We start from the raw sequence: 21,541 nt of genomic DNA on the forward strand, positions 1-21,541 counted from the left end.
TACCTAGCCACCCTGCTTTTCTATAGCCCTCTACCCCTCCCGCAGATTGTCATTAGTGTTCATCTTGTTTTTCTCCCTCATTAGCCTGAGGGGAGGAGCTCCTTAAGGGCAGCAACTTTGCTCTCATCTCTGAACCCCAGAAAATAACAGTACCTGGGACAAAGTAGGTGAACAATAAACGTTTGGCTGACTGAATGAATGATGGTATGAATGAATGAATGAGCGAATAAGCAAGAAATAAGTTTTAAGTTAATTTCTAAGAACTTTGTGTATATAACATTTTAATTTATTTCTGTTTTCTTTCATTTCCTAGCACAGCTGAAGGTTTAACAAGAAAAAATATGTCAGATGTCAGTGGGTGGCAAACATTTTTACAAGCCCTTGACTACTTCCTCAAAATGTTCTTTGGCTCTGCAGCGCTCGGCACTCTCACTGGCTTAATTTCTGCATTAATATCCTTTTAATGTGATGAACATGCAGGGTTAAAATTATTCTTGATAACTTCTGTCTCTAGCCAGTTTCTCCTGTTTTTTAAGGGGGCCAATTTTAGATGAAGATTTTGCTTAAAGGAGGATTTTTTGCTTAGTTTTTGTTTGAGAAACACTCCAACTCAAGGATTTTTTAATCTAACGTGAAATTTAGGATGTCACTTTTCAAAGTTTAAAAAACATGTACACTGTTGGATATCAGATGTGATTTTGGGGACCTCTCAGTTCCCAGAGTATGATAACCACACTCCGATGATTTTCGTTTTCTGCCATCTTACTTTTCACATTTGGAAAACTGGAAATTAATTTTCTTTGAAAATGTCAAATAGACCAGGTGCAGTGGCTCATGCCTGTAATCCCAGCACTTTGAGAGGCTAAGGCCGGAGGATGGCTTTCGCCCAGGAGTTCAAGACCAGCCTTAGCAATGGAATATAGTGAGACCTCATCTCTAAAAAATACACAAATAAAAATAAAATGTCAAATAGAGAAAATTTTTATCCCACTGAAAGTGTTTATCCAGAAGGATTGCAAAAGGGGCTTTCAAAGTGTTATTTGCACTGATTTTGTTGTTTAACAACCAATAAGCTTTTCCAGCTGGAGATGGAAAGAGGCTTGTTAAGGCCAATGTCACCTTTATTGCTGTAGAAATTTCATTATGTTTAAAATAGTAACAGGCAGTAGACCACTTCGGTGCGCACCTAAGCCTACATCTCAGGGAGATGGCCACCTGGCCCGCCTCCACGAGCAGTTTGTGTCACAGATGGCCGGAAGAGACTCTTTTGCCTGGTTACAGGCATGTTTTTCTGCCATCCTGTTGAATTTTCCCATCAACTCCTTTGTCCAGAAGTCTAAGGGCTCTATTGAGTTGGCTGACAGCTTCTCATATTGTACCAATAAACAGAATGGAAAAGAAAATTTTTTCCAGTTCAGTATTTTCCTCTATATTTATCTTTTTCTTAAAAAAAAAAAGTATCTATCAAAATGAAGTGGAGCAAATGGGTACTGTGGGCTCCAGTATAGGCATTGTGAATGATGTTTCAATATATAGAAGGCTCTCTCCTTTCACAGGGGCATGAGTTTGGAAATCTCCAGGAATAGGAAATACTGTGCTTCAACAGGGCCTCGAACCTCAGTTTGAACAGCGATTCACACTAGTTGTCTTTGACTCAAAACTGATGAGGAAAGCAAGATGGGTAGCATTAGTGATCTCATCCGATGTTGTTGGAGGAGTGGGGGTGATACCGGCCCTGGGAGGAACCTGGCCAAGTGAGCTGTCCTTGGTGTGTCTGCAGCCCCAGCTTCGCGCCATGGCCCGGCACATCCCCAGCCCTCTAAGTCAGCGTTTTTAAATGAGTTGACTTAGGTTGATTTTCATCTTCCACCACCATTTATCTCTGGAATTTACATTTCTTAGTGTTTTGTCAGATTCCCTTTCTTATAGCAACAGTCTCCCTACAAAGGAAAAAATCCATAATGACAAATTTCCATTTGTAACCTTGGGACATTCTAAAATCTTCTACATCTGTTGTTTACTTCATATATTTGGAAAGCAGCAGTTTTGTGACTTCTCCACATCTCCCATCAACTCTCCCTCGATTCTCCTTCCTTGACAGTTGTCATTTACGTGCTGAAGCATATTGACTTGAGGAAAACGCCTTCCTTGGAGTTTGGCATGATGATCATTTTTGCTTATCTGCCTTATGGGCTTGCAGAAGGAATCTCACTCTCAGGTAAGTGACAGAGAGCCTGAAAGTGCTGTGTTGATGGCATCTTGTCCTGCCTGGGGAAAGAGGCTTTGTCAGTTGGGTCACTTTTAGTCACAAGAGACAGTCACAACTCAGAAGAGCTTAAGTAATAAAGGAAATCTACTGGTTCCCTAGAAACACATCTGGATTTAGGCCTGCCTGGATCCAGGGGCTCAAACAGTCACATTGGTGTCACGGTCACATTTTCTCTTAACCTGCCTTCTCTCATTTAGCCCATCAGTCCTGTGAGGCTCCCTCAGAGGAGGGTAGCCTGTAGGAGGGAGGTACTGTGAAGGTCCCTGTTTTACTGATGAGAAAACTGAGGTTGAGTGAGATTAAGTAAATTACTCAAGGTCACAGCTGGGATTGGTGGAACAACGATTCAAACTAGTTGTCTTTGAGTCAAGAACTAGTGCTTAGAACCCTCTAATACAACTCCCTCCAAAACAGATCATCATGAAACCATGTACTCAGTGCTACATAGAGGGACAAGCAAAGTGTGGTGGTGGCGTAATGTTGGGCGTTTATTGGACACACTTTACCAGTATTCAATTTTTTTATGCTGCTACCAGCCCTGTGAAGTAGGTACTAAGAAGTTGTCATTAGCCCAAAGCTGCACTGCACAGGCAGTGGTGGCAGTGAGATTGACAGTGGAAGCCCAGAGCCTTTTCCCTGCACCCCATTGGAGGAGGGCACACAGCTCTCAGCAGCAGAGACGACTCTGATGCGGCCCTAGAAGATGATGCTCACCAGCTGGAGGAGGGGTGGCCACTCACAGCGTAATGATCTTGGAGCCGTCACCTGGTAATCACTCAGCAGCCCCATCAGGCTTGGCTTAGTTGGGCTTTCTGCCTACAAGTGGCAGTCAAGCTTGCGTCCACAGCTTGTTACGTTGTAAGGATGTTGACCTGAAAATGGAGCGTGACTCACCCCTGTTCCTGTGTGAGGGGGCAGCCAGTTGGGAAGGGCTCTGCCCTGGAAGTCTGATCCCATCCTTTGAGTGAAGGCCCTTCAGAGGCCTTGTTCTGGAAAGGAGGCACTATTGCAGGGATGTTTTGATCTGTGCCACAAGATGGCAGAGATTTTCTTTTTTATTAACTTCGTTGAGGTATAATTTACACACAATACATGGACCCGTTCTAAGTATATAGTTCCATGAATTTTTGCAAATGTGGACAGTCATAACTACCCCCACAGTCGAGGTGTGGCATGTTCTTATCGCCCAGTGTGGCTCCCCTGTGCCCTTCTGCAGTCAGTCCACCTGCCTGTCCTGAGCCCTGGCACCCACTGATCCTGCACTGTCATTGTAGTTTAAATGAAATCATGTGGTATGTAGTCTTTTGTGTCTCCTCTCTTTCAGTTACGTTTTTGAGAGACATCCGTGTTTTTGCGTGTGGCAGTAGTTTATCGTTCTTATTGCACCACAGTTTGTCTGTTCATCATTTGAAGGGCATTTGGGGTTTTCCGGATTTGGGCTAAGAACAGTGTGCATGTGTTTTCATTTATCTTGGGTAAATACCTAGGATTAAGGCTGCTAGGTCATATGGTAAGTACATTTTTACTTTTTTAGAAACTGCCTAGTGTTTTTCGAAGTGACTGTATCATTTTACATTCCTCAGAATGTATGAGAGAGTGCCAGTTGCTTCATATTGCCACCACACTTATTTTAATTTAAAAAAGTTTAGCTGTCCTGATAGGTGTGTAGCAACTGCATTTAGATGTGCTTTGGTGTGGTTATTTTTATATTCGCCTTGGGTTCATTGAGTTTTTTGGGTTTATAGTTTATATGAGTTTATAGCTTTCATCAAATTTGGTAAGCTTTTGCCCATTTCTTTATCAATATTTTTTTGTTCCGCCTTCCTCTTCCCCTTGAGACTTCAGTTTACTCCAGTTATGAGAGGTAGCATGCTATTGGCCCACAATATGCTTTGCCTTTTTTTCTTTTTTTCCCTATGTGCTTAATTTTGGTTATTTCCTGTTGCCGTATCTTCAAAGTCACTGATCTTCTGCCATGTGGAATCTCCTGCTAATCCTACCCAGCGTATTTCTCATTTACATATTTTATAATTCATCTACAGCAGATCCCTTTAGGTTATTTTCATTTCTTCCATTTCTCTCTTCATCATATTCATGTTTTCTTCTATATTCTAGAGCATATGAAACATAGAAATTTCTGATAGCTGTTTTAATGTCCTTGTTTGCTAATTCCGTCATCTCTGTCAACTCTAGGTCTGTTTTGTTGTTGATTTTTCTTGTGCTTATAGGTCACATTTTCTTGCTCTTTGCTTGTTATTAAGTTTTGATTGGATGTCAGTCATTGTGAAGTTTTATGTTGTTGAGTACAAGATTTTATTGTATTCCTTTACAGAGTTCTGGACTTTTCTTTAAAAAAAAATTTTTTTTTTTGTTTTTGTTTTTTGTGTTATTTCTGGACTTTTCTTCTGGCATGTATCTAAGTCTCTTGACATCAGTTTAATCCTTTTTGAGGCTTACATTTAAACTTTTTTAGGGCTGGTGCAGAGTAGCAGGGCCCTAACTAAGGTGTCTCAGGTACCGTGAGCTCACTCCACTCTGGCTGGTGGGAACACAAACTATTCCCACCCATGTCAGCTTCTGGAATTGTTCAGCCTACTTCTTTTTAATCGTTCTTTCCCCAGCTTCTTGTTTCATCCGACATATTTACTGATCAGTATCAGTCAAAGACTCAAGGGGACTTTACAGTAGATGTCCAAGAGCTCTCTTTCTGTGCAGCTTCCCCGACTCAACAGGACAGCCCTCTAAAGCCTCAGCCTCAGGCAGTCAGCTCAGCAGGGGGCCTAGGGAAAGAGTGGCCACCTTTGTCTCCCTTCCGGCAGGAATCACAGTCCTACCCTATCTTTTGTCCCATGTCAGAAAATAGTTTTGTTTCATATCTTGTATCAGGTTTTCTAGTTATGTAGAGCAGGACAGTGTTCTGTGTAGCAGTAATTTCTTCAGACGCAAAGCTGAAGGCCCAGTGGTCTCTAGTGACTCAGTTGACAGAACTTTTCTACCCAGTCGCTATCCGGAGTCACACGTGGGTGCTGCATGAGCAGCACAAGGAGGAAGCAGAGTGGACTCACCATTTTCAGGGTTTTGTTTTTCATCGCAGACCAGTTCACCAGGGTAATTCCATCCTGGTGTCTGCCATGAGGTTCCCTTTCTTTACTGAATGTTGGCACTTACAAAAACGTTACCTGTGAGTCATTCGGCTCTAGCCTAGCTATTTTTACATCTGTTTTTCTAAATTGTTCCTCTACCCACTTGAGAAGATCATTGAGTACCTGTTGGCAAAGATGTGTTTCATGCATCTGTTTGGAATCTGTGATTAAAATAAGGGAGTGTTTTTCTTACCTTCTTTTCAGACTGGCAGTGTTTCCTGTTGAGAGGGGTTTCATTTCCTTAGGGACCTTGCTCCACACACAGCAGTGCAAGCCAGGAACACCAGATCTGCCTCTGGGTGAGGGAACCTGCTCTGTCCGCACTTTGCCTTTTGGGTATTTGTCACACAGGGTTTTCAGAGAGGGGCAGGATGGCCCTGTGTGGTGTGTGGACGCCCCACATTGCACTGTGAAAGCACAGATGGAAAGCGTGGTTTCTGCTGTCTTCACCTTCCTTTGTGTGCTCCCCTTTTCCTGACTATCACAAAGGACTGATCTCAAGTGGTTCCCAAGACCATGGAGCAGGACATTCTCTTCCTAGGAAGTGGGAATTATTTACCTAAATCCACATGTAGGGAACACAGTTGCTAAGGACTGGGGCTGGATAACAGACAGACTTGGATTTGAATCCCAGCTCCACCTCTTATTGGCTGTGTAACCTCAGATTACAGACTTAACCACCCCATGCTCTACTTCCTCATTATAAAATAGACAAAAGGGCCAGCCTGACGCTTTTGCTGAGGAGTGGGGAGCGATGCAAGTGAGAGTCCTGACGGGGCATCTGTGCCACTGCTGGGGTGGCCAGAAGTCCTGGTTTGCCCTCTGTCTCAATATGATGAATTAATAATATCCCCTTTTATTCTAAAAAATGTCCTGGTATCCACAGCAAATCAAACAGTCTCCCTAATTATTACTCAGCAAGCGTTAGCTATTCTCAGAATATTCGTTCTGACTGTATCCATGTTAACTATTTTTATTGTTCAGTCAAGCCAGTTTTGAGGGCCACTTTGGCCTCTGACACTAAAGATTCAAAGATGAATAGACCCCACTTAGGCAGAGCAGTTAGCGAACACTGGGCTTGCAGGGGATGGGAGAGAGTGACACTCTGTCAAGGTGAGTCACAGAGGAGGGGACTTTGGGCTTGAAGGATGAGTTTGCAAGATTAATCATGAGATAACTCTTTCTTGCTTTCTTGCTTGCTTGCTTGCTTGCTTGCTTGCTTGCTTTTCTTTTCTTTTCTTTTCTTTTCTTTTCTTTTCTTTTTGAGGCGGAGTTTTGCTCTGTAGCCCAGTCTGGAGTGCAGTGGTGCCATCTCGGCTCACTGCAACCTCTGCCTCCCAGGTTCAAGCAATTCTCTGCCTCAGCCTTCCGAGTAGCTGGGATTACAGGTGCCCACCACCACGCCCGACTAATTTTTTTTTTGTATTTTTAGTAGAGACAGGGTTTCACCATCTTGGCCAGGCTGATCTTGAACTCCTGACCTCGTGATCTGTCCGCCTCGGCCTCCCAAAGTGCTGGGATTACAGGCGTGAGCCACTGCGCCCGGCCGACATAACACTTTCTTAAGATGTTGGCATGGGCCAGGCGCAGTGGCTCACACCTATAATCCCAGCACTTTGGGAGGCCAAGGCAGGTGGATCACGAGGTCAAGAGATCAAAACCATTCTGGCTAATATGGTGAAACCCCGTCTCTACTAAAAATACAAAATATTATCTGGGCATGGTGGCACGTGCTGGTAGTCCCAGCTACTCGGGAGGCTGAGGCAGGAGAATTGCTTGAACCGGGGAAGCAGAGGTTGCAGTGAGCCGAGATCCTGCCACTGCACTCTAGCCTGGCGACAGAGCAAGACTCCATCTCAAAAAAAAAAAATAAAATAAAAATAAAAAGATACTGGCATGAAGTTGGCCAAAGATAGAATGTATGGTGCAGTGCTCTTCTGCACAGATATCTAAGGAATTCCATTGCAGCACTGCTTGGGAGAGAAAAACTGGAAGGAACTATATGTTCATCAGTAATGGAAAAGATCAAATTCCAGTCCATTTGCACTATGGAATCCTGTGCAGCCACTTAAAAAATGAACTTGACCTGTCTGTACTGCCATGGAAAGAATTTGACATATTGTTAAATTTTTTAAAAGTAAGTCGAAAAATCAAACTCTCGCCCATTCAAGGAATATTTATTAAATGTCCACCCTATGCTGAGAACTATCCTTGCTGTTGGGGCTACATTTATAAACAACACAAGATCAGTTTCCTTTTCTTGCAGAAGAAAGCCAGAATTTAAGCAAACCCATACAACAATTCCAGGTGGCAAGAAATGACAAGAAGAGAAATTAAAGCCATGTGACAGAGAGTGGCATGTGGTAGAGAATGGATGGGATCTCAGGCAGTCAGGGAGGTCTCCCCTGGAGGTGGCACTGGAGCCCAGACCTGTGTGGCGAGAGGAGCCAGCCCAGGGACGCTCTAGGGAAGGAGGGTTTTGGCAGCAGGAACTGCAGGAGCCAGGGGTCTGAAGATAGATGTGCGGGAGTGTGGCATGCTCCAGGAAGAGAAGGAAGACCAGTGTGGCCAGGACGCTGCCTCACAGGTTCTGCAGGCCTGAGAAGGAGCTGGGTTTCTAGTATATGCACCACGACAAGAGAGTTGGAAGCCCTTGAAAAAAAATCACTCTGCTGGTAATAGGCACCATATATGTGATAGGATCCTGTTTATTACTTTAGTTTTATTTTATTTTAATTTTATTTTTTGAGACAGGATCATGCTTTGTTACCCAGGCTGGAGTGCAGTGGCACAATCACGTCTCACTGCAGCCTTGACCTCCCCAGGTTTAGGTGATCCTTCCACCTCAGCCTCCTGAGTAGCTGGGACTATAGGCACGTGCTACCACACCCAACTAGTTTTGTATTTTTTGTAGAGCCAGTCTCACTCTGTTGTTCAGGCTGGTCTCAAACTCCTGGGCTCAAGCAATCCACCCACCTTGGCCTCCCAAAGTCCTGGGATTACAAGTGTGAGCCACCATGCCAAGCCTATTACTTTCAAGATAAACTTTATAATCACATGGTAAAAGAACTGGCAGTCTGCATATTGAAGTGTTAATAGTAGTTAAGAGTAGTTACCTCTGAGCGGGCAGTGTGAATAGATTCTCTTTTACTCTGTACCTCAGTGAGTCTGAATGTTTTATGGCAAAATATGTTTATTATTGAGTAATTAACACAGCGTACTCATTATGGTTTCACTCAGCCCTCAAGAAGTATGTCATATTTTACATACAGTAAGGCACGGTACAGTGTAAATTGTACCATGATACCTTTTCACTGCCTTTTGGACTTGAATCCCATACTGTCTTCCTTTATTACATCTAGAACAGTGGATGTAACCATAAACAGAAGTGGATTTCCTCTCTCCCTTTCTTCTTTTCTGCCATTCTTCCTTCAGGAGGCTGAACGCTTTTGCTGCATTTGCTTTCTTAAACGATTTTGCCTAATTCTTGAAGGAAATTCTTCCTTAAGCGTATTTTTTTAAATACCATGCCTTTTACCTCACTTAAAAAAGTTATCCTGGTTTGCACCAACCACCGCTTTTGTGTTTCTGTAGCCTGCTCCACTGGCCGCAGATGAGGGTGATGTGGGTGGTGGAGAGTCCCCTTTGCTTCTGGAGGGCATATGAGGCAGATACTTGAGCCATCCCTCTGGCTTTTGTGCCTGCTGCTGACCCTCTTTCCTTTCGCCTAGAACTCAAGGTGCCCTGACCCCACACTAGCCCAGGGTAAAGCCCTCTGGGATTGTCCAGATGGCCCAGTGCCAACAGTGGGTCAGGTGCACAGGTGGCAGCTGTGGTCCAGTCTCAGCCCCCAGACAGGGCTTACTTATCCATATAGAAAAATCCAAAATGTTTGAATTTGTTGCCATCCTTAAAGATGGAGATTTCCTGTAAGGAAAACCAGAAGGAAGACTGGTCCATGTTAGATCCTCAATCCCACAGGGCTACTGTCAGCCTTTGTAGACAGGCTGAGCCGAGACTGCGCCTCTAATCCCAGCTGCTTGGGAGGTTGAGACAGGAGAATCGCTTGAACCTGGGAGGCGGAGGTTGCATTGAGCTGAGATGGCACCATTGCACTCCAGCCTGGGTGACAAGAGTGAAACTCCATCTCAAAGGAAAACAACAACAAAAACACTCTTGAGCTTCAAAGAGCCCTAAAGGAGCAGGTAAAGAAGTCTCCTACCCTCTCATTTTCCTTCGCCCACCATGTCAGGTGTGTCTTACAGGAAGCATGGCTGGAATCTCCCTGTAGGGGAAACTGAAGAGCAAAGGCATTTGCTGTTTCCTAAGAGGGTTAGGAGATCAAATGTCCAGCTCCTGCTGTCACTCAGCCAGCCCATACCTGCTGGGGCAATACAAAAAAGTAGGTTTCCTATATTTTGTAGGGTATTGTGTTACAGTAAGCTTAGCAGTTGACAAGTCTGTAATACAGTGCTGTGATTTTCACCCTTTTTTTTTTTTTTTACAGTTTTTTGTTTGTTTGTTTGTTTTTGAGACAGAGTCTTGCTCTGTCACCCAGGCTGGAGTGCAGTGCCGCAGTCTCGGCTCACTGCATCCTCCACCCCTCCAGGTTTAAGCAGTTCTCTGCCTCAGCCTCCAGAGTAGCTGGGATTACAGGCGTGTGCCACCACGCCCAGCTAATTTTTTGTATTTTTAGTAGAGACGGGGTTTCACCATCTTGACCAGGCTGGTCTTGAATTCCTGACCTCGTGATTCACCGCCTCGGCCTCCCAAAGTGCTGGGATTACAGGCATGAGCCACCGTGCCCGGCCGATTTTCACCCTTTTATACACGGAAAGTTTGCCAGATAGTCACTGTTTTCACAAAATGGCAGAAGTGAATTAAAACTTTGCTTTTAAAGTTTGACTTGCAGTTAGTATATCTTGGCAGCTTATTTGATGATTTTTAAAAACAATCTCAGCTTCCTTACATGAAATAGAGACCCCTTTCCTGCTCCCTATGCAGGGAGATGCTGAGAAGAGACCTGTGAGTTCCTCAGGAGTGACTGAGGGCAGCGGATGAATGTCGAGGCTCAAATCCTGTGTAAGCACAGAAGGTTGTACACACCCTCGTGCAGGGCTCTGAAGAAAAGATGCATTACCTTTTTAAATAACAGTTCATTATTATGGGAAAATTCAAAGTTAAGGAAAAGTATTTTAAAAGTCCATCAAAATCCACACATTTAGCTGGGTGCAGTGGCTCACACTTATAATCCCAGCACTTTGGGAGGCCGAGGCAGGTTGGATTGCTTGAGCTCAGGGGTTTGAGACCAGCCTGGGCAACATAGTGAAACCCCATCTCTACAAAAATACAAAAATTAGCTGGGCGTGGTGGTATGTGCCTGTGGTCCCAGCTACTTGGGAGGCTGAGGTGGGAGGATTGCTTGAGCCCAGGAGATGGAGATTGCAGTGAGCTGATACGCCATTGCACTCCAGCCTGGGCGACAACGCGAAACCCTGTCTCCAAAAAAAAAAAAAAAAAAAAAGAGGCCGGGCATGTTGGCTCACGCCTGTAATCCCAGCACATTGGCACAATCCTGAAGTCAGTAGTTCGAGACCAGCCTGACCAACATGGAGAAACCTCGTCTCTACCAAAAATACAAAAATGAGCTGGGCATGGTGGTGAACACTTGTAATCCCAGCTACTTGGGAGGCCGAAGCAGGAGAATTGCTTGAACCCAGGAGGGGGAGGTTGCAGTGAGTCGATTTCACGCTATTGCACTCCAGCCTGGGCAAAAAGACTGAAACTCCGTCTCAAAAAAAAAAAAAAAAAAAAAAGAATCCACACATTCTCCATACACAGATTCTTAGGCTCCTTTCTGCCCCCCAGAGTGGTTTGCTTGCCCCCCTTATATAGTCATCCCTCAGCATCTGTGGAGGATCAGCTGTAGGACTCCCCACGTATAGAAAATTCATAGGTGCTCAAGTTCCTTATACAAACGGTGCAGTTGGCCAGGTGCAGTGGCTCACACCTGTAATCCCAGCACTTTGGGAGGCCGAGGTGGGCAGATCACCGAGGTCAGGAGTTTGAGACCAGCCTGGCCAACATGGTGAAACCTCTTCTCTACTAAAAATACAAAAAATTAGCCAGGCATGGTGATGCGTGCCTGTAGTAGTCCCAGCTACTCAGGAGGCCGAGGCAGGAGGATCACATAAACCTGGGAGGCAGAGGTTGCAATGAGCCAAGATCGCACTATTGCACTCCAGCCTGGGTGACAAGAGCAAAACTCTGTCCCCCCCCAAAAAAAGGGTGGGGGGGTAGTGCAGTGGGCCCTCAATAGCCACAGGTTCCACATCTGCCAACCCTATCCCTGGATGTCAGTGATGGTCCACACCTTTTTAGCTTTGGTGCTGTGAAGGGGACTTTACATGGCTTATTTTCACTCACCCTCCTAACAGTTCTGTGAGTGGCTACTATTAGTCCCACTGTACAGAAGTGGAAACTGAGGCTCTGATGGGGGATATAATGTGGCTCAAGGTCACCCAGCTAGTAATGAGGCTGCCAGAGCGAAGGGACCCATAGTATTTTTTCTGAAGCCTCTGGGAGGCTTCAGGAATTCATTTATTTTCCTTTTTCTTAAACCCTCTAATGCTCTAGGCCCCAGGGCCTTGCAGGCATTGTGAGATCTGAGTTGGGGATCACACGGCAGTGCTTTCTGTTCTGTTCTCTCCCTCTCTAGGCATCATGGCCATCCTGTTCTCAGGCATCGTGATGTCCCACTACACGCACCATAACCTCTCCCCAGTCACCCAGATCCTCATGCAGCAGACCCTCCGCACTGTGGCCTTCTTATGTGGTGAGTTCTGCTTCTGTGTGGCCATGAGCAGGCCCACCCAGAGCTGATCTTGCTTCCTTATCCTGTTTGAGAAGTCAGTTGAGACTTTCCCTGGCAGCAGGGCAGCAGCTTCTCAGAGCCAGATCCCTCACTCCCTTATCTTTTGTTTGTTCCTCTGGCTTTGAAATTTCATAAAGTAAACCAAACACCTAATAAATGAACATCTGGTGCCTACAATTTAAAGACCAAAAATAGTGAGAACCAATTATGAACATTTGATACGTGCATTTTTAATGTATTAATGTGACATTTCCATAAATGTATTCCTTGGAAATAAAATATTAATGATGGTTTGGTGAAAATGGCTCCATAGTCAAGCAAGGCATGGGGCTCACACCTGTAATCCCAACTGCTTGGGAGACTGAGAGGATCACTTGAGCCCAGGAGTTCAAGGCTTCAGTGGGCTATGATCTTAAAAAAAAAAAAGAAAGAAAGAAAGAAAGAAAAACATAAAGCTTTTGTAGTCAAACAAGAGTTTAGGAAATCCTGGTTAAATAAAATTTAACATTTATGAATTGCCAGACTTTTCAGCAAATAATGGATTGTCAAATCCTTAACGGGGGATATAGTTATAGAATTTTCCAAACTTGTCCACAGAATCCTTTATTCACAAGAGCAGCCTGAGGGACATCACTCGGGGACAGTTCGCAGTAGAGGTGTCATTTGTTGGGCTGGGATAAACCACGATGGCTTTGTCTTTAAGCAGTTTGTTCAAGCTCTTGTTCCCCCACGCTCAGACATACCCATGTATCTCCCCACCAACTTTATACTTGGAAGTGGTTGGAGTCGGGGAACAACTCTCACCATGTCCCTTTAAGCTGGCCCCCAAGTGACTTTGCCCTAGCTGTCATCAAAATCACCCCTGGCATTTTGAGGGACTTGTCTCTTTTTTTTTTTGAGATGGAGTCTTGCTGTGTCGCCCAGGCTGGGGTGCAGTGGCGTGATCTCAGCTCACTGCAAGCTCCGCCTCCCGGGTTCATGCCATTCTCCTACCTCAGCCTCCCGAGTAGCTGGGACTATAGGTGCCCGCCACCATGCCTGACTAATTTTGTTTTTTGTATTTTTAGTAGAAACAAGGTTTCACTGTGTTAGCCAGGATGGTCTCGATCTCCTGACCTTGTGATCCGCCTGCCTCGGCCTCCCAAAGTGCTGGGATTACAGGCAAGAGCCACCGCACCCGGCCACTTGTCTCATTTTTAATTGCTACTTCCACACTGTTAGCGTGCTAGGAGGCAAAGGCAACCCAGGCAGAAACTTCAGCAGATAAGGAGGCTCAGGTGAGGAGTAGTCACATGACTTGCCCATGGTCTCATGGCCAAGAAGTGGGTATGCAGGCCAGGTCTCTTTATTCCTGGGCCAGAGGGTATTATTTGTACAGCACCTCTCTCAGAAAGCCAGGCTACAGATTCTGACCCTGAGCCTCCCAGTTAAAGACACATAAAGCAAATCATCCATCCAAAAAGATTCTATTTTGTACCCAGCAGTTTGGCAAATGTTAAGTTTGATAATACCCACTTCTGGCCTTGGCGTGTGGAAAACAGGCCTACTGGAATCTTTTCTGGAGAGTCATTTGCCACGTCTGTCTGAATTTAAAAGGCACGTGCTCTTCGGCCCAACAGTCCAACCCTGTGGAATTTAGCCCGTACTGGGGTGTTTGTTGAACCTCTCAGAAATAAAAACAGTCTAAATATCCATCCATAGAGGATTGGGCATTAGCATTAGAAAAATTGTCGAATTTTGACAATTTGTCAAATGTGACAGAAAAACTGTCAAATTTCTCTGCAAATAAACATTATCCCGCCCAGGGAAGATGATAAACACAATTCTGCCTGTTTGCTGAACACCTTCATTAGCAAGGGTCCCAACTGTGGCAAAGTGGCAGAAATTCAGAGCAAATGGATACCGTGATGTATCCAGATCCTGGAGTTGATGCTGTTAGGGAAAAGCATCCACTAGATCTGAATGTCTTCTAAATGTGCTCATTTGGAAAGATCACACAAATATTAGATAAGAAAAAAATTTCAAAGAGAGAAGGGGGGGTAAATTCTCCAGCTTGTGGACTTGTTTTAAACTTGGGTACCATTCAAAGGAAAAACATTGTTAGAATGTAAAACAGCCTTGCTGTTTGTGATCAACTATGTTAAAATACAGTTTTAGGCCAGGCGCGGTGGCTTATGCTTGTAATCCCAGCACTTTGAGGGGGGCCAAGGTGTGCGGATCACAAGGTCAGGAGTTTGAGACCAGCCTGGCCAACACAGTGAAACCCTGTCTCTACTGAAAAAAAAAAAAAAAAATTAGCTGGGCGTGGTGGCGAGCGCCTGTAATCCCAGCTGCTTGGGAGGCTGAGGCAGGAGAATCGCTTGAACCCAGGAGGCGGAGGTTGCAGTGAGCCGAGATCGTGCCACTACATTCCAGCTTGGGAGACAGAGTGAGACTCTGTCTCTAAAAATATATATATACAGTTTTAATCTCTTTAGTCATTATGCTGTTCTGAGGGCCATCACAGTTTAAGCAGAGAGCCTAGTGTTAGAAATTTATAAGGTGCTTTTTCTTAATATATACAAGTTTGTGTGACAGAGAGTAAATATTGGGCTCTTTTTGGCTTGCAGAGTGGAGCCAGGAGTTAGCAATGAGTCTCACTCTGCAAATCCTGCTGGGTGTGAGCTGTGTTCTAAACCTTGTGGCAATGTTAAATATATTAAGCTAATCATGTGGAAGTTAACCAGAGGCCCCTTCACATTTGTCATGTGGCGTCTGCAGTCATTTGCTCTGAATTTTTGCCACTTTGCCGCAGCTGGGGCCCTTGCTAATGACAGTGTTCAGCAGATTGACAGATTCTTGTGTTTATCATATTCCCTGGGTGGGATCGTGTTTATTTGCAGAAGTATTTGACAGTTGACTCATTACATTAAGAGATTTCTGAATACCAGGGACATGTAGCTTATGTAATAGAAAAGAATGAGAGAATTTAAGCACAAGTTTGACCAAGATACTGGCTGCAGGATTTTCAAGAAAATAAGGAAAGTGTTGTATTGGATTCTGACTGTGAATGTTTGCTTGCTTAATAGTTTAGTACCATATTGGAATGAAATCATTGGGGTTGAATAATCCATTCTTTGGTTTGTTTCAGAAACATGTGTGTTTGCATTTCTTGGCCTGTCCATTTTTAGTTTTCCTCACAAGTTTGAAATTTCCTTTGTCATCTGGTGCATAGTAAGTATTTTCCTTTTTTTTTTTTAAATTTAATTACTTATTTGTAGATCAATAAACACATGTTCCGGATTCATTTATGTAACTGTTAACTGTTCAAAGTCAACAGCTACATAGACACTCTTTTGTTTAAAGTTTCTTTTGTTAAAAAAAAAAAATCACAAACATACAGTAAGGGGGCAGGGGTAGAATTAAGTGAATAAATATCCCCAGAAAGGACTTTTGCTTGTTTTTTAAGATTTTTAATGGCCTTGAATATTATGGTCTTTAAATAAAAGTACAGGTTTGTAAGTTTTTGTGTGAGGAGGTAAAAGCAGATTTCAAAATTGAATATGTAATCGATCATAACCATGTAAAAATATTATGCACAGAAAAAAGAAAATATGTATAGAAAATATAGCCACGTGTTCACAGTGGTCATAGAGTTGGGATTTCTTTCTCTTTTCTGCTTTTTCTGGATAATTTATTATGTACTTCTTACTGCAGTTTTCTTCAAATTTGTCTATTTATATTTGTCTATTTGTCTGTTTATAAGATATTCTTCCTGCAACCTGGGTACTTCCATCTCTGTCAGCAAGAGCTCATTGCTCTTGGTCACTGTTATTTGTCCTCCAAACTCAGGTTTCAGGGCAAGAGAGAAGCAGCAAAAGTCCTTTACAGAAAGTATAATAGCCTAGGCTGGGCGCGGTGGCTCACGCCTGTAATCTCAGCACTTTGGGAGGCCGAGGCTGGTGGATCATGAGGTCAGGAGTTTGAGACCAGCCTGGCCAACATGGTGAAACCCCATCTCTACTAAAAATACAAAATTAGCCGGGCATGGTGATATGCGCCTGTAATTCCAGCTACTCAGGAGGCTGAGGCAGGAGAATCGCTTGAACCCAGGAGGCAGAGGTTGCAGTGCAGTGAGCTGAGATCATGCCATTTGCACCCCAGCCTGGGCAAAAAGAGCAAAAGTCCATCTCAAAAAAAAAAGTATAATAGCCTTTAGTGTGGCCACTGGGGAAAAGGGACACATTTGATCAAACCTGAAACAAGTGTAGGCATGGAAGATTGGATTTCAGTGGGTGAAACAGGGAGGTGACTATTTCAGCCACAGGTTGGGAGGAAAATGAAAGGATGCCCTGGGGTGACAACTCAGTTTTCTCTAAGCAGTTAGGCCCAGGCTGGCCCTGCAGCTAGTGGAGATGGCCTATTCAGGTGGGTTACAGTTCCTGCCCTGTAAACTCAATTTAGTGGGCAAGAGCATGGGCTTTGGGGTCTGAACCAGATTTGAGACTTGGATCCATTACTTCCTGCCTTGTCAACTTGGACCAATTACTTCATCTCTCTATACCTCAGTTTCCTTGTCTATAAACTGGAGACAACAATACCTACTTTGTAAGACCTTTGCAAGGATTTAAATTTAGCAGGATAATGCATGTAAAATGATTAGCATGTTGTCTGGCATAGAAATGTTTGATGATTGGAAACATTTACTCTTGGCCAGGCATGGTGGCTCACGCCTATAATCCCAGCACTTTGGGAGGCTGAGGCGGGTGGATCACTTGAGGTCAGCAGTTTGAGACCAGCCTGGCCAACTTGGCGAAACCCCGTCTCTACTAAAAATACAAAAATTAGCCGGGCATGGTAGCACACGCCTGTAATCCCAGCTACTAGGGAGGCTGAGGCAGGACAATTGCTTGAACCCGGAGGCAGAGGTTGCAGTGAGCCAAGATCACGCCACAGCACTCCATCTCAAAAAAAAAAAAAAAACTCTCAAATTCATGCTTGTTAAAGGAATAAACTTAAAGCCTAAAGAATGTACTGTACATGTCTATATCATCCTTTTCAAGTAGTTATGGTGAGAACCAAGATGAAGAAAATGAAAGTAAAGTAATAAATGTCCTAAGAATCCACTTAGATAAGATTTAAACTTTAGGCTGGGTGCAGTGGCTCACACCTGTAATCCTAGCACTTTGGGAGGCAAAGGCAGGAGGATTGCTTGAGACCAGGAGTTTGAGACCAGCCTGGGCAACATAGCAAGACCTCATCTTTAACTAAAAAATTTTAAAAAGTAGCCAGGCATGGTGGTGCATACCTGTAGTTCTAGCTACTTGGGAGGTTAAGGTGGGAGGATCACTGGAGCCCAGGAGGTTGAGGTTGCATTGAGCCACAATCACACCACTGCACTCCAGCATGCGAGACAGAGCGAGACTTTGTCTCAAAAAAAAAAAAAAAAAGATGTAAACTTTACATAAAGCTGTACTTTGCCAAGACTAGCATGCCTTTGGAGATGGAGAGGAACCAAAAGCCACAGCAAGCAGCTGGCAGGCTAAGCCGGGGCATGTGGCCTCCTGATAGTCCCTACCTCTGCGTTCCTCTTGCTCAGAGAGCAGTGTTTCCATGCATGGGAGGTCCTTCATAGCTGCCCTCCTTTCCCTGAGGGAGAGGCAGAAACACCTTGTCTGTCCCCCTAGTGCTGGAATGATCAATGCAGGCCTGTCCCAAGGAGGGGCACCTTTGGAGTCAGGTTGCCCTTAAACTAATCTGTGAATACTTCTGTACAGCCTCTTGGCATTCAGTTTTGTTCTGCTGTCATTACTAAAGCCCTTCCTGATACCTCGTCCGTCCTCTCTTTTCTGGCTACTGAGAAAGGTAACGTACAAAGCTTTATCCTTTCCTAGATGCATAGAATCCCGCAGCTGTGGCAGCACGCCCATGCTGGGTCTCTGACGAGCATGGTGTTGCTCGTGTCTTTTGTGGCTGAGGGGAATACTGCATTTGTACGGGATGTGTTACACAGTCTGCATTAGCTTCATCCAAGAAGCTTCAGCTTGAAGAGCCAGATGTTTTCACCTAAGACTTAGTTTGTTGCTATCAACAGGTGCTTGTACTATTTGGCAGAGCGGTAAACATTTTCCCTCTTTCCTACCTCCTGAATTTCTTCCGGGATCATAAAATCACACCGAAGATGATGTTCATCATGTGGTTTAGTGGTAAGTCAAATCTTGGATAAATGGGGTGGGGAAGTACCTGTTAAAAGCACGCCCCATACAGGGAGAGCTGTGGTTCTCTGCTAGCGCCCTTGGCAAAACCACAAGTAATCAATACTCCCGTTTAATGGCACCCACTGCAATCAAGATGGTGCCCCTCACCATGGTGCTATGAAGTGGGTGAGGCTTGGTTGGAAGAGGGCAAACGTCATGCCCAGGGTCACGTGACCACTGGAGGCAGAGCAGGGATTTCTGCCACTCTCTTCTGAACACCATAGTGCAGTCCGGGATGCAGCTGGGCGTGCTTCAGCGCCTCCCTGGGGGTCTTGTAGGCTGAAGTGATAATGGTCTCAAGGTAGAAAAGGTGAAAGTTGAAACTGTTTCATACCTTAGGTTAGTTTTGGATATTTTTCCTTTTAGTCACAAAGTTCTAGTAGTTTAATTTGAATGTTTCAGTTGCTATTTAATCACTTTTTAAAGGACGGAAATGATTTCATACATCTTTGCTTCTAAAGAACTGGATCCATAGGCATCCTTAAATTTATTTTTGAGCAATACATACTGTTCTTTATGCTTTCTTGCTTAAATATTATAATTAAAGTATTTTCCGTGTGGGTTGGGTTATAGCAACACACTATAATGTTCTCTATCCAAAGGCATATCTGCAAGTTTGTCTCAGATTTCTCTTCTTTCAAAAGGCCATGTTTAAAAATGTATATGTTTCATATATATGTACGTATGTGTATATATACATATACATTTGTATATGGTGAGAAAAACTCATTTTTTTCCTAATCTCTTTTGCCAGTGAGGCAAACTACTTTGTAAATGGTTGCAGAAGTGTGTCAGAGGTTTTTGAAGTGATGTGGGCTATTTGGGAAGGGGGGCATGAGGATAAGAGAGCGTTATGGGGAAGGTTGGAGTGTATTTGAAATGGCGGGGGCTGTCGGCTCCTGTTCTCTCCCAGGCTCCCCGGGCTCTTGCTCTGTGGGTTTCCATCCAGGCTTTCCTGGATCCTCAACGAGGGGCACTGAACAGGCCTCTGCTACCGGCCCCTCCCATCATCATTTAAGCAATCAGAGCTTCTCCTCCTTCCCACAAAACACCAGCAACTTCAGCCAGAGTTCCTCCTCACGTCCCCCGCAGCTGCGTCCGCACCTCTTTCGCCATGGCCAGACCCTTGCGAGTGAGCCGTGCTCGCTCATTTTCTCCACTTCTTCACCGCCTGTCCACGGGGCTGGAATTGGCCTTGGCAGGTCACCAGTGACCTCCCGCAGCCAGACCTGGAGGGGAGGCGTCCGCCCCCATCCTAGCCTACCTCCTTCCCACTGCCCCTACCTTCTGGCGAGGACCACTTCACTCTCTTCCCCGGCCTCTGGGCCATGCTCCTCCTTTCTCTCCTTTGACGTCTCCTTGGGCTCGTCCCCCTTCGCTGACCCCTCAAATAGTGGCTTCTTCAGGACTTGGCCCCAGCCCCACTTCTGTTCATGTGTTCTGCACTTCACCGAGTGCGCTCACCCGTCCACTGGCCTTCACTTCCACCTAGTCCCAAAGCTGTTCCCGCGAACCCAGACCTCCCTCTGGGATCCGTACTCCTGTTTCCAGCTGCCTGTTTGGATGCCGTGGAGATGCTGTCATCCCTATGCCTTTGCATCCCCCTTGCCCAAGAAATCCTACTTTGAATTGCCCCGTGGCCTGGCTAGCCGGTACTAAGCACTTGCTGGGTACACACCCTGTTAAAGCACATTACATGTCCCGTGTCACTGAATCCTCTGGCCTGTGACAGGTTTAGAGAGGCTGAGAGTCCCTTATCCTCACCATGTCTCTGTATTATGTGCCCTTTGCTCTTGCCCTGCCGTCTCCCCATCTGGGTCTGGCCTGCAGCAGTCTGGCTGCCCTACCCCATGGTGATGTGAGCCTCCCCGCTTTCCTGTCTGGGGAAGGTCCTGGTGCTGTCTGCACCATGCCCCCCAACCCCCCACCCCCCTCCCCCCACCATCTCTTCCAGGTAGCATTTCACAGCCCTCATTTGCTGTGTCTCCTCCCAGCTGCTCTAGGAGCTCCCCAAGGGTGGGGCTAGGACTGCCTGTCCCCTCCGTATGGCACCAAGGAAGCCAGGAAGCTTCTAACAGAGGAATGTGCTGTTTTCCAGCTCAGTCCATGCCCCTCAGTTGTGCCCTAGTAGCCTCACAGAGGACCAGCCAGCCTGTCATTACCACCTAAGCAGCCCACAGCCCCATCAGTGCCACCAGGGGCCTCCACAGGGACAGCATCTCGAGATAGGAGGGGTACTGGACACATTGCATCTTGTGCTGTTGTGGGTATTAGTTGAGTGGCCCTGGGCGGGCCATGCTGCTCTTGGCCTCCATCCCTCATCTGTGTGTTGTGGACAAGAGTAGCGCTGCTTGGTGAGGATTCCTGTGAAGATCCAGTGATGCTCTGCACGCTGAGCACCTGCCCAGGCCTGGCGCACACACAGGGAGGGCTCAGCCCACAGCAGCTGTCCTGCAGTTTCCAAGACACGAGCATCAGGCTTGCTAAGTCCTCCCGCACCCGCATCTGGGGCTCTGTAGCTGGGGCAGGCCACCTCATTTGATCTGCCAATGTTGGAATGGAGGTGAGTCTGTGGTCCCCACATCTCTGCCACCTGCTCTTTACACCCCAAAGCCTCACAGGGTGAGCACACACTCTTCAGCAGGGCCATTAGAATAGTCAGCTGGTCGTGGTGCTGGGCCGGCTGGATTTCCAGGGAAGCCAGCCCATGAAGCTGCTGCCTCTTCACTGTGTCCTCTCACACTGTTTGCTGTCACCCAGGCCTGCGGGGAGCCATCCCCTACGCCCTGAGCCTACACCTGGACCTGGAGCCCATGGAGAAGCGGCAGCTCATCGGCACCACCACCATTGTCATCGTGCTCTTCACCATCCTGCTGCTGGGCGGCAGCACCATGCCCCTCATTCGCCTCATGGACATCGAGGACACCAAGGCACGCCGCAGGAACAAGAAGGACGTCAACCTCAGCAAGACTGAGAAGATGGTTAGTACCATGCGCCTGTGGGGGTGGGGCAGGGGGCT

At 45.7% G+C, this 21,541-nt stretch overlaps 1 protein-coding gene across 7 annotated transcripts in view; it reads left to right on the forward strand.

The window, feature by feature from the left end:
* SLC9A8 (solute carrier family 9 member A8) overlaps positions 1-21,541 on the forward strand; it is a 79,198-nt gene that overhangs the window by 49,638 nt on the left and 8,019 nt on the right. For 6 of the 7 annotated variants that reach the window (XR_010154284.1, XR_010154283.1, XM_514716.8 and 3 more), the window contains exons 9-14: positions 314-452; positions 2,113-2,218; positions 12,131-12,247; positions 15,417-15,499; positions 18,360-18,471; positions 21,283-21,503. Coding sequence is in view for 5 of the 7 variants with exons in the window: in XM_514716.8 (XP_514716.3) it covers positions 314-452; positions 2,113-2,218; positions 12,131-12,247; positions 15,417-15,499; positions 18,360-18,471; positions 21,283-21,503 (778 nt within the window). In the remaining 2 variants the exon portion in view is untranslated. The remainder of the gene's footprint in view (positions 1-313; positions 453-2,112; positions 2,219-12,130; positions 12,248-15,416; positions 15,500-18,359; positions 18,472-21,282; positions 21,504-21,541) is intronic. The other variant, XM_009437410.5, reaches the window with a different exon arrangement.

This window comes from Pan troglodytes, chromosome 21 (genome assembly GCF_028858775.2).
Source record: "Pan troglodytes isolate AG18354 chromosome 21, NHGRI_mPanTro3-v2.0_pri, whole genome shotgun sequence".
Classification (NCBI taxonomy): domain Eukaryota; kingdom Metazoa; phylum Chordata; class Mammalia; order Primates; family Hominidae; genus Pan; species Pan troglodytes.